Source organism: Antrostomus carolinensis, unplaced genomic scaffold (assembly GCF_000700745.2).
Source record: "Antrostomus carolinensis isolate BGI_N321 unplaced genomic scaffold, ASM70074v2 scaffold13753, whole genome shotgun sequence".
Classification (NCBI taxonomy): domain Eukaryota; kingdom Metazoa; phylum Chordata; class Aves; order Caprimulgiformes; family Caprimulgidae; genus Antrostomus; species Antrostomus carolinensis.
This window is the reverse complement of record NW_010305986.1, coordinates 68,342-80,859: the sequence shown is the minus strand read 5'-3', so window position 1 is coordinate 80,859 and position 12,518 is coordinate 68,342. Positions and strand designations below refer to the sequence as shown.

Below are 12,518 nucleotides of genomic sequence, written 5' to 3'. Positions count from 1 at the left end.
AGGAGCCCTCCTATGAAGATGAAGCAGTAGACCAGGGGAATGACTGTCTTCGTTATTACTGTGCTGTGACTGCAGTTGTTTCCCGAGAAGTTTGTGCTGGAGTTGAACATCTTATAATGTCTCTGTTCCTAGAAACAGAGAAAGATTATCTCAGTAAGATAAAATGGGGCTATGCTTTCCATTAATTAGTGTCAGGTTTCTACTCCTACTTCCAAATAAACTTGCCATACTTCTCAGAAATCACCATGGTATCGTTTCCAGCAGGGATGCGTAGTAAGTATTTTCCAAGTGGTGCCGTCTCGCTTTTTGGTGATGCTCAAGGGCATGCTGCTGTTCTGAACAGAGAATCCAATTGCTTCTCTGTTGGACTCCAATCTGTTGTCTTCAAGCCCTGTGCTGCCCCTTTTCTGAGGGCATCAGCCTACGCACTACAAAGTAGGAGGGGACTGAGCCACAGTGATTTTGTGACTCAAAATACATCTCATTAACCCTTAAGGACCAGGATGTATTTTTAACACTGGTTTACCCGGAAGCATGTGAGGGATATCAGTATTCCTTGTACAAGTGTTCTGTTTTGTATACAGGCATAGGGAGCACTCCTCTGTTAGTCAGGTGTGGAAATATCTAGTGTGTACCAGGATTTTCTAGTGTTCACTTGAAAGCGAGCCTTGTGTGCAGCTAGCACAGTTTGCTTTAAACTTTTAGTTTTAGTAGCATGACACACAGGAGCGTGTAGCAGCTAGAGCTGTCCTCTCAAGTCACGGTGATTTAAATTTGAGAGGCTCTCCAAAAAGAAACCACATCTGCTGTCTGCTTTTCTGTGACAATGTTTACGGGGGTGGATTATCCTCTGTAGGGAGGGCAGAACACATATAGGTACAATGCTGCTGTATTTGGCAAATGAAAACCTAGGCAACTGGAAAACACGTGGCATGGAGCTGGGAAAAAAGCCACCGTGTCTTTTAGAATATAAAGAATTTATTTATTGCCACAATTCAGAGCTGGTAGCTGATGCCTCTGCATAACAGATTGGAACCTGAATGCAACCTTGCAAAAATTAGAAATGGAAATTTTCTTTTAAATGGGTAAAAGTGTTTTCTTTGGTGTATTGTTTTCTGTCTCTCTCTTGCAGACACTGTACAGGCTGACCAGCTCAGGTGCTGTTGTAGAACTTGCATGGATGAGTGGAGCAATGGAGCAGGTGTTACCATGTTCACACCCAAAGCCTGTGGTTAATCTTCTCCTGGTACTTCTCCCCTAAGCAGACCTGCCAGTCCTGTCTTTGTTTCGGCTGTAGTCATCAGGGCATTTGTTTCTGTTTGGTTGGGTTTTTAAAGGAAAAAAGATGGTGTGGAGAGTGAGTATTATAACTGCTGTGTGAGGAGGTGTGTTAGGATTAGGAGGTGATAATGCATAAGGTTTGGGGTGATATAGATAAAACCAGAAGGATCTCCACTTTTCCCTCTGTATGCTTCAGCCATCTACTCGGATAACTGGAAAGCACTGATGATGGTTGGCATTTTCATTTAAGATGGTAAGATGCTGTATTTGAAAACTGTTCTCTTCCCACTGCTGAAGTCTAAGCTAGACTCCCTAAGTCTTTCAATATCAATGGCTTGTCCTTACCTGTCTTGATTTGGCTGCTGTTGTGCTTTTTGTTAAGGGTCTAGAACACCTTCCATCCTCAGGCACAGGGCCTCTTCTCTTGCTGGGAGACCTATGTGAGAGGCAGGAAAAGGCAGTTGTTAAGAGTTGCATATCATAAGGCAGGACAGTGTAATTCTGCAGTGCTGAGGGGTTCCCACAGCGCAGTGCCTGTTTGGGCTCTCTGGTGATTGGTACTGCAGAGAAAGCTGCAGATCTTTCGGCAGGACTTCAGAATTCGTGGGCACAGGGTCTTAGAGCAGTCATGTTCAACCTAGAGGACATGTTCAACCTAGAGGACGTCACTGCAGGGGTAAGGCTAGAGGCTTTTGTGTCCCCCCTGCCGTGCATCACATCACTTGTGTTCATGATCAGTTTTATCTGCTGTTTTTGTCACCTGGGCACACGCTCAGCTCCGTCTGAAAGGCCTTGTCCCTGCCGGTCTGAATAATTCAGCATTGACAGCGAACACTGTCACCTCGCTAGCCTGTTCTCTCTCAGTGGTGGGTCGCAGTCTGGATCAAGCAGGAGCTATGGCCATGTGGTAAAGAATCAGTCCAGCAGATCAGCCTTCATGGAGCTGCCTGGTGCTTCTGCAGCCTTGACCACGGCCACCGCGATGGCCGCACTCCTCTGTTGGTGCGTGGATTGCAGAGTTGGGTTCATGGGGCTGGCAGAGGGATGATTCCACTTCATAAAGGAGCTGCTCTTTCATGGTTGCTCTGCTTGGATTCTTGTTCAAGCTGCCCTTAAACCTTTGTAATAAAAACATCCTCTTCTCTCCTGAGAACGTGAGAACTTGCAGTGGCTCCACCAAGTGATATGCAACTTGAAATGAGCGTACGCATTCAGCCCTCATTCCACATGGGAGTTCATCTGGAAACTGCAAATACTCATTTGATGTGAATTAGTGGGTCAATTTAGGATATTTTTGTGCAAATGCTACTTGAGGCAATGACTAAGTTTAAGGATTCTTTTTTTTTTCCTTTTTCCCCAATTCTTATACCATTATTGTTATTTTGCAACTGCATAACTGCTGCTATTTGCTAGTGTGTGGTGGAGGGTATTAGCACCCAGAAGTTTGTGATTTGTATGTGAGAATAGCCTCTCATACTCGAGCAACATTTAATGTTCAAATGCTTGGTCCAGCATAAAGTATATTTGTTCTGTGTAAATAATATCAACTAGCTCTGCAAACCCGGCAAGTATGGCTCACCAAATTAACAAGATAGATTTGCTAAAATATATAAAAGTTTTGAACTTTCTCTGTTTGCAAATCATGTTGTCTTGGCAACATACACAAAAGGAAAGTTGCATAAACTGTTAAAAATGCTTAGTTCCCTCTGTATTCAAACTCTTATGCTGTCATTTGTCACCTTTCCAATATCATTAAGGCACTGTTTTTTTTTTTACTTCTGTAACTTGCTGTCAAATTACAAAACTCATGGCTGCTTTGCTGAACATAAGAATAATATTTACAAGTTTTTTTAACCCTGAATATAAGGAAGATTCTGTAATACTGAATGAACATTTTAAGTATTTATGGAATTAATGCAGCTGCTTGATAAATATGCAATGCGGTTACTGGGTTGGGAATTGTTGACAGTGGTCACTTTCCCCAGAAGTCTCTTTTGAGCTGCAGAATGGAGTTTATCGGGGAGGATCATCATGCCAGATGTTATCTCTGATTTTATGAGAAATCTTGAGAAAGAGGAAGCGCGATACACAAAACACAGCAAGTGCAGATTGTGCTGAGTTGTGCTAGAAGGGGATCTTTTTTAAGATGTTCTTTCTAATGTGGTAGGAATTCCGGTGGCGGTCTGGACGCGCAGTCCTGGCCGTGCTGGTGTGATGCAGTCGGAAAGCAGCCCCCGGCATGGCCGTGTGTCCCTGACCACCATGGGACACACTGTGAGCCACTGCCCTGCTCTCCGCACTCCCGCTCCCAGCAGAGCGTGTGGGAGGCTGGAAACCATCCGGGCCGGCTGCGGGGGTCTGCTGGGGGCTTATGGGGGGACGTGCTCGCTTGTTCCTTAGGAGCAGGACCAGCAGGAGGAGATGGCAGGGCCTGCTGGCTGTGACTTGTGGGAGGTGGGTCCTGTCTCTCCGTTCTCTGGGCTGCTCTCCGAAGGCCCCCAGTGAATGCCTCTGGAAGGCATTTTTTGCAGTGACTGTGGAGATATGCTGGTACATTTGACTTCCTGCAAGTTTGCCAAGAGACTAAGATTTCATTATTTTTCTGTTCCTATTATAACACTTGTCGCAGGGCAATGTCTGGATTTTAATACTTGAGAGACTAAAAGTATGCAAAATACACTGTGTGCTATTTCAGCCCTTTAAAATGGAATATTGGTGGTCGTTGTCCTTGTTTGTCATAGGTGCAGAGGATATGGATGAGGCTTTGAGCAACCTGGTCTAGTGGAAGGTGTCCCTGCTGCTGGCAGGGGGGTTGGAACTGGATGAGCTTTAAGGTCCCTTCCAATCCAAACCATTCTATGATTCTATATAGCGGAGGAAAATGGGATGAATAGTCAGATTAGGATGACAGAAGAAATAAACCAGCGTTCCTGTGGCAGGAAGCAGTGTGCTAACTGTGAGATGGCATCGTACCCGGGGGTGCTCGGTGCAGCTTCCTCTGGTGTGGCACGGAGAACAGGGGGGCCGGTAAGCGGGGCAGGAGCTCTGGGAGGGGGTTGGTTCCTTGCTGCTACACCTTCCAGCTCTTGCTTTCAAGAGTGTTCATGTCTGGGGTGAGAAGACAGGACCGTGTGAGCCATGTCTCTATGCCGGCTGCTCATGTGGGGCCGGTGACAGTAGTGTCCCTTGGGGAAGTGGCTGAGCGAGGCCATGTGTCCCATGAAGGTGCTGCTGCTCCGTCCTTCCTCGGTGTCTCCTGCTGCCCCAGGTGAGCCTTGGTGACTCTGGGGGTATGTCCTGTGTGCAGCCACCGTTAGTCAGGAGAAGAACAGAACTGTAAACATCTCCTCACATCCTAACAGTGCTTCTCGCTTTTGATCCAGACAGGCAACATTCAGGATATTCTGGTGAGGAGGGACGTAGCAATAGGTGATGGAGGGAGGTATTTTTTCATGCTATGATATTTTATTTACCAACTCCTGACTTTCCGAATGTGGGATGAATGGAGCAAAAAGCTAGACTTGGAACGCTGTCCTTAAGATCACGTGCCAGTCCTGATAGTGCTGCCTTGGGTACCGTCCCTTTCCTCCTGCGTGCACCCCATCCCCTAGCCCTGCACAGCCACTCCTTCTGCTGGCGTCCCCACAGAGCATCACTGATGCCTGTGCCAGCAAGGGTGGCAGCACCCTGACCGCCATCGTGTCCCTCTGCAGCCCTTTGCTCAGCCCTCGCCTGGGTCACCTTTTCTTCCTCACCTTGTAACTGAAGGGAGCAGTTGACTTGTGTGATTTGGAAGAGGTTGGCTATATCATCTAACCTTAAAAGTGTTAGTTTAACCAAAACCATGGAATAAAGCTGTGACATCTCTTTGTTGGGATGGTGTTTGCCCCTGGCTTCCTGTATAATTCCTGGTGGGGCTGTGGTGTGGAGATTTGAACTTCTTTGTATAACATGGCCGATATTCATAAATCCTTATGAATTAATGATTGTATCTCTGTTTCTCATTCCTTACATTTGCAAAAACAGTTCCCGTGTTTGTAAGTTCCTCACATTACAAACGCTCCCTGCCAGTGATGGGGCCGAGAGGAGTCCCGTTAGCACCTTTCAGAAATACACCGTAGTGCAGTAGAGCGTCTTGACTCATTTATGATTGTGAATGAATTCTCATTTCCAGTTGGATACAAAACATCTGTTTCTAAAAATGCTGCAGATCTGAGAACTGAGCTGTGTTCTGCTTGCTCCCCTCCTTCCTTCCCCATCTGCTTGCCCTTTAAAAATGAAGACAAAAATGTTGCGAGCTGACATTTTGAGGTAATCCAGCACTGAGGAAACTAAACGTTTTAATCCCCAGGTTAGATCAAAGCAGCGCGGTGTGCTGCGGGTGCGTCAGGGTGGGGGCGCAGGGAGAGGCAGAGCCCCCTCAGCTCCGCGGTCTGGCTGGACTCGCCCGCCTCGGGTGCTCCAGTGGCACCCACGGCCGTGCTGGGTGGGGTGATACCCATCCCGCGGCTGCCCGGGCCACAGACAAAGGTGAAGCACAGGGCTGGGCGCTGTGGACTTGTCCGGGGAGCGTGTGCCTCCTGCCTCGGCACCGCCAGCACTGGCACGGCGAGCGCTGGCAGAGCTTTGAAACTGATTTTCCTGACCAAAGTTATTTCAGACCCTTAGCTCACAGGAGATGTTTCCTTGGCAAGCGTGATTGATTGCTGGCGTTCTGAAGGGCAAAGTGGGGGAGGAGATCCCGCAGGTATCAGGAGCAGCTGTAGATAAGACTGTTTCTTGTTCAAATAGCCAGCTCTTTGAAGGGCAGCGCAAGCTCCTTTGGTTGCAGTGTGAGGACAGCTCAAGGGTAGAATTTTATTTCTGTCTCACAAAATCCACCAGTAATTGTTTCGTTTCTTCTTATTGTCCAGGAGTCCCTATGCTACTTTTGAAATCTGAAATTTAACAGCCTAATTTTCCTGACAAGTTACATTTTTCATTCTATTTTTACTCCTGATTTTTAGGCAAGGGTCTAAATTATTGTATAACCACAGCCTTTTAGCATTAAAGATTAGAGCCCATGAAATATCTGTGCAAACCCCGATACTCACACTGAAACTGGGCAATGCTTTGAGCTGTTCTCTTGTAGGATCATTTTCAGATCTAACCCAAATATTCCATTTTTTAAATTGAACCTCAAAAAAACCCCATCGACATCCTTCCTATCTCACATCAGTTACAGTATCTTAGGGAGTGGTGGATGTAAGAGGAAAAGTTAGGACCAGAGTATTAGGAATTGTCAGTTTATGATCTTATGTTAGAGAGTTAAACAGACTAGCTTTTAGAAGCAACTGTCCTATCAAATTCGGAATTGTTCTAGTATGAGTATGTCAGTAAAACATTTTAATGATTAGTAGTTTTATTTTCCTAAAACTGGGTATTTAAAAGAAGTAAAATGTTGCTCAAATAAAGAAATTGTTTCCTTTAATATTCTATTTTAATAGTGACATTTGTCATTTAAATATTTCATTTTTAATTCTATTTTCTGATGTTTTACACTAGGAGTTTTATATACTTGTGTTTCTTCAGTCCTAAAATAAAACAAAAGTAGTTGCTTAAGAACCATTTTTTTTCAGCATACACGATACGGAGCGATCCTTACCTGCAGCTCAGTGGTCTTGGGTGGCGCAGCTGGAGGCTGTTCCATCCCTCACTGGTAGGTGTGTGAGTTTGCCTCGGGTTTCTGTATTCATTTACAGTTACCACTGCTCATTTGTGGTTTTGCATAACGCCTGGATCATTTCCTTTTCACCTTATTTGTCAATTTATAAAAAAAACCAACTATGCTTAAAAATTAAAAGAGAACGTTTGAGAGCGTTGGTGACATACAGAAATGTGTTATGAAGAGGCAGAGTCTTTCACCTGGAAGGAAGTGTAAAATTGCAGGTGTGGTCCTTCTCCAGCTATCGAACAGGTTCCAGAATAAGCCGTTTGCAGCCGCCTTCGAGTGTAAATCACCATCAAATCGGGTGAGCTGCAGCAGCTGCTGTTAGTTACTGGCTGGAGCTCAGCCTGCTGCCCGCTCTGCTTTCCCCTGGGCTCCTTCGCAGCTGATGGGCTTTTGTTCTTTCAGCGAAAGCTCTGCCGTGCTCTTCCCTTCATGGTCTGCTTGGGCAGTGGCAGCAGTTCAGAGTGTGCTGTGCTCCCGAGGCAGAAAGGGGAAGAGCTGGTGAGCCGTGCCTCACTGCTCCGCCAGATCTGCTCGAGCTCTCCAGGGTGCAGCTGGCCAGTGCTATTTTTGTGTACTTACTTCCACGACGGTCAGAGTTGAACTGGTTTCAAGAGAGACACATTTGTGCAGTTGGCGAAGCAGTAAGCGATCTTAAGTGAAGGGCTGGTGTTTTCTTTCCTTGAACTGTTCCCAGGCCTGGCTGTGACCTTTTCCGTAACGCTCACTGCTCTGATAGTGCTTCTGTTAATGGGAGTGTGCTGAGCTGGAGCACACGGGGCTGGCTACGTTGTGTTGCTCAGGGTGTCCTCAAAGGCCGAGATATGTATTCTTGGGGTAAGTGATGGATCTTTGGTGTGTGGCTTTTTTTCTTCTTTCTTTTCTGTTCTTTTCACCTTAATCACCTATCTTCCTCCCTTCCTGTTCTTCCCATACATTTATTGGGAGGCTTTGAAATCAAGCACAAAACTAGTGGAAATGTATGGTAATGGAAAAGCAAGTATCTTTTCTATGAATCTGGGAAAGTAGCATATTTTGAGAGGGATCTGAGGTTTGGGGAGAGAAATTGAAGTTTATATATTTGTTTTTAAAAAAATAAAATATGTAAGTTGCCTACGTTAGTGTTAATAAGCATTCAGTACCTGATTTGAGCTCTGCTTTACAGTGCATAACCCAAACCCTCTGTTAAATACACAATTTCCTCATGGACTTTCCTTCTATGAGTGTTTATCACCTTACAAGAAGGGACCCAAAGGCACAGACAAATGAATGTACGTTCTGTGGATGCATTGCTGCTGTGCACACATCCTTTACTCAGATTAACCTGAACCTGTAATCCCTTCCTTCCCCCAAACTGCATTGAATCTTTCTCTGTAGAGTAAGGGGGTTTCTTCAGAGACAAAATTGTCTTTACATTATTGTGAGTAGTATTGTCCCTCTCTTATTTCTGAGACTTCCAGATCAAAGCCATAATGGTCAATTATTCATTGCTTTCGGATGATGAGTTTGGATGTTTTTAACCTGCCCTATATGCTGTTTCTGCAGCAGTGTTTTTTGTTTTTTCCCCTTGCCAGAAGCAGCAGCAGAAGCCTCAATATCCCTTTTGGGACCAAGGTCAACTTTCAGAGTGTGACCCACAACAAACTTTTTCCAATAGCTTACTCATGTAAGCCTAAAATTAAAATAAGCAATGTTCCATTTGTGTCCAGATGAAATCCTTGCAAAAGAGGAAGAAAAGTGAAGGCTGCCAAGACAAGTGAGTTTGAAAGAGAAGCATAAAATAAAGGATAAGAGGAACTTCTTGGCAAAGCAGAATTGTCCACCAACCTCAGTTAAATCTCTCCCTCCCAAGGGCAGTTCTGACTTTAAGTGCAGCACCCCAAACTTTCTGTCGAAGGACGCCAGCATTCAAAGACCAAGCAAAAGGCAAAATTTGATTAGTAAGAAAATCGCTTAAACATTCAAAAGTTATTCCAATTGTTTCAAACAATTGACTATTTAGCAAAGAGCTGAATAACCCTTTTTTTCTGATTCATCAGAAATTCAGGACTTTAGCCTGCAGCTAACAGTTTGGGTCAGACTACCAACCTTTGTGCGACAGAGATAGTCTTTCCTTTGGGTGAATATGGCAAATGGGTCACTGAAGGACTGGGCTGAGGTAGAGTCAAATACCCTGCAACAAAATGAAGATTCTTGTTTGAAGACTTGAGTGCCTCAGAGCAAACTGGCAGTGAAGTCCAGAGCACAGCCCAGGCTGGTAGCCAACTGCTCCAGGTTCCTCTCGCTCTCATTACCAATGTGGAATGGGGAGCTTTTTTCTACTCCCTTCTCCCCACCCTCCTGCCCGGCTGTTTTCCAAAGGCAGTGGCATGCAGGCGGCTTTCCCCAGGCTCCTGTGAACTGCAGTAACTGAAGCAGGGCTTTTGCCCTCTGTTTCTGCTTGAAAAGAAGCTGAGGAGGTGGTTACAAAGCAGATGTAAGTGGACGTCAGGATTTCCAAAGGGACTGTGAGTCTGTTCCTGCAGCAGACATGTTGCACAGGGGTCGAAGGTGTTATGCTGCAGCAGTCCCCGCTGCTGCCGTTATGCTCAGGGGCTGTTTGTTTTGTAGGTTATTTCTACCCCCAAATTTTTTATTTTCCATTTTCCCTAAAGTGACCTCAAACCACCTCTGTGCTTTGCATCAGCAGCAGAGATGACTGCACACCATAGTGGACCTGCAGGTAGTGATGTGGTTTGGAAGTGGGACTCCTGTTCAGAAGAATTGCTTGGTTTTCTGGAGATTATTCTTCCACTTCAGCTTGTCCAGGGCTCCTTAGTGTTACTTGTATGTGTGTGAGAACAGAAGTCTTTTCTGCCACATCTGCATGACCAGTGATAGAGCATCTCAGGCTTACTGCAGGTGTGCTCTGTTTGTGCCAGGAGGTGTAGATACACAGAGCCATGTCCTGCTTCTGGGTACAGAAAGCTTGTGCTAGATCTGGCTCTTCTCTACAGTGCAGAGCAGTTTCTCTTTTATGCTTTTCTGAAACATAATGTTCCTTCTTGAGCTGGTTAGCTGATTTACAGTCCAATCGTAGGCCTCCACCCCTGAACGACTCGCTAATTTGTTATTTTTAGATCTATAAAGGAGACCTCTCCAAGGTAACTGAGATGGACATGAGCACAGGCAAGTGGTCTGGAGTGCTTACATTGACCAGAAGCACTCCAGTGTTCCTGCCTGGGGAAGGCAGAGCTCAGACCTGGCCCCGTCACGCCGCAGGTGAGCTCCCTGACTCTGCAGAGCAGGAACTGCCCTTTTCCTCTGCACGGTCCTGTCCCAGGACTGGTTTTCTGTGCAGTCTCACTGCTCTGGTTAGAGGCAGAAATGCATCATGGTTACATCTGCATCTGAGTATGAAAGAGAGAAGATCAGTTTCTCTGGGATGCTGTTGGTGAATAAGCACTCCTCAAGGTAATAACCAAGTGACCATTAGGACACAGACACATTTGGGTTCTCTGTGTAGTTGTGTATTGTCGTTCCTTTTTGATGGAAACAGCTACGGAAACTTTCAGTCATGGGATTCTGTTGTCCTTTTGTTATAAATAAGAACAGTAAACTTCCTCTATGCTTTGTCTGCAGATTGCCTTTTTTAGAGTCATAAAGTCCACAGACCCAGACTCTGTGCTCTGCATCATCTTAATTGGAACGTTCATGAGATGATCTGTTGGCACTCAGAGTTGTGCATTAGATATCTTGCGCCATCAGGGGATTTGCCTGGTAGGTTTACACTTTAATTTTTTTTCACTAAACAGAAGTTTCCTGGAAATGTCACATCTGGCAATCATCTCAGTGGTGCAGTGTCATCCTCCCTGCCATCTGCCCTAACACGCTGATTAACTGATCCCGTTAGCCTCTGAGTCTGCCCAGGACTGAAATGACCGGTGCTGTGGGGGTACGTCTTACTCTTCCGAGAAAGGGGTTTCTTCATGGAGAGACCTGATTTTTATGCGGGGTAGGGTGTTAGTGTCTGGCTTTGCAGCAGGTAGGAGCGTAGGCACATGTGAAATCCCTGCAGTCACATCAGGACCAGGCTGTGGGACTGCGAGGCTGTGAACGGGAACAGCTTACAAGGTTTGACAGTGGCGTGTGCTGAAGTAGCGTGTCTTACGCCATTGTCACCTCCAGTTACAAACGATGCCATCAGTCACAAGGTGTTCATTTGACAGCGGGGCGGAACTTGTGTTTTAGGTGCTTCTGGCTCTTAATGAAAGCGCGAGGACAGAGTGTGACTGTGGTACACACTGGTGCCAGGGCAGGCAGAGCTGAAGCAGAGAGCTGGAGCTGATCTCCAGTCTGAGGCAAGTCGGACAGTTTTGATTGCATCCTCATTATTCCCTGTCTGACTTGAAAGTCTGACTTGAAATCAATTCCAGCTTGCTTAAAAGAAGTTCTCGGTGCCTTCTAACACTCAGTTCCTTTCCTGGGGTCTCGTACCAGATCATGAGTTGCTCTCGGGCAGCCTAGAAATGGAGCTTTGATGTTGTAAAGTAGATCTATCACTCAGTTTGGATCACAGGTCTTTGGATAGCCTTTCCCATCCTTCCCGCTGCTGCATCCCCCCCAGAGAATGCTTTGAAACAGAAAATGAAGCATCTTGTTCTTGTCAACCCTGATAGCATTAAAAGAAAGCTGTCTTGTGTCATGTGCAGATGGCAGGGCTGGCTGTTACTTCTCAACTGAGTGGAGAGATACGTGGACCATCACGTGCATCACAAATTACTGCTGCCTGGCCTTATTTTTTGACTCTGTGTAATGGAGTGCTGGACGTAACTGCTTCTGGGTTTGATGTTGAGTGGGTGAACGTTTAACCAGCTGTATTTTTGTTTCTCTGAAGAAAACAATACTAGCCCCATATTTATGACTACTTTAGAATATTATGTAAATCATTTATACCGAGTAACTCCAAATAGCCATGTGAGCAGACTGATGCTGCAGTTGATTTCCACCAGTTGCATTGATGGAGGTCCAGGTTTGCTTTAGGAAGGCTGGTTGGCTTTTTAGTCATGCAGTGAAGACCAGAGCCCCGTACTGCGAGGAACATCTCATGCCTGTTCTCTGCACAGGCAGGCTTCCTGTTCATCCCTCATCGCTGTTCCTAATCCCGTGACTTTTTGAAGCAGTACCCACTGGGATGTTCTTAAAACAGTTTTTGTTTGCCTCTACTTACGTAATGTAACTGCATCCCCAGAACCAGAGTACAGAGATGTTGTAAAACGCAGTCTGCCTTTGAACGGAACCGTAATTCATTCTTTCTAGAGGGGAAATTTCTTCAGGTTGAAGTCAAAAGTTGCCATTTAATTCTTGCAAAGTCAAGGGTTGTTTTCTGTGCTTTGCAAAATATTTCTGGGGAGTTGAACCCAAAGTACTTTAAAATAGATTGAGTGGGATCTTTGCATGGGCAGTGTGACCGTGCTACTCAGGCTTGCAGTTTAATGCTGTCACTCACTAGTTTTATTACCCAGAAGGAAATAAAGATAACTGTGTT

At 45.6% G+C, this 12,518-nt stretch overlaps 2 protein-coding genes across 2 annotated transcripts in view; one reads left to right on the top strand and one right to left on the bottom strand.

The window, feature by feature from the left end:
* Window positions 1–110, bottom strand: part of P2RY14 (purinergic receptor P2Y14) — a 1,010-nt gene extending 900 nt beyond the window's left edge. The window contains 1 exon segment of the mRNA XM_029084277.1: window positions 2–110. Coding sequence (XP_028940110.1) covers window positions 2–110 — 109 coding nt within the window.
* Window positions 1–12,518, top strand: part of MED12L (mediator complex subunit 12L) — a gene marked incomplete at both ends in the record, with an annotated part of 118,865 nt that overhangs the window by 38,852 nt on the left and 67,495 nt on the right. The gene's annotated exons all lie outside the window — the stretch shown is intronic.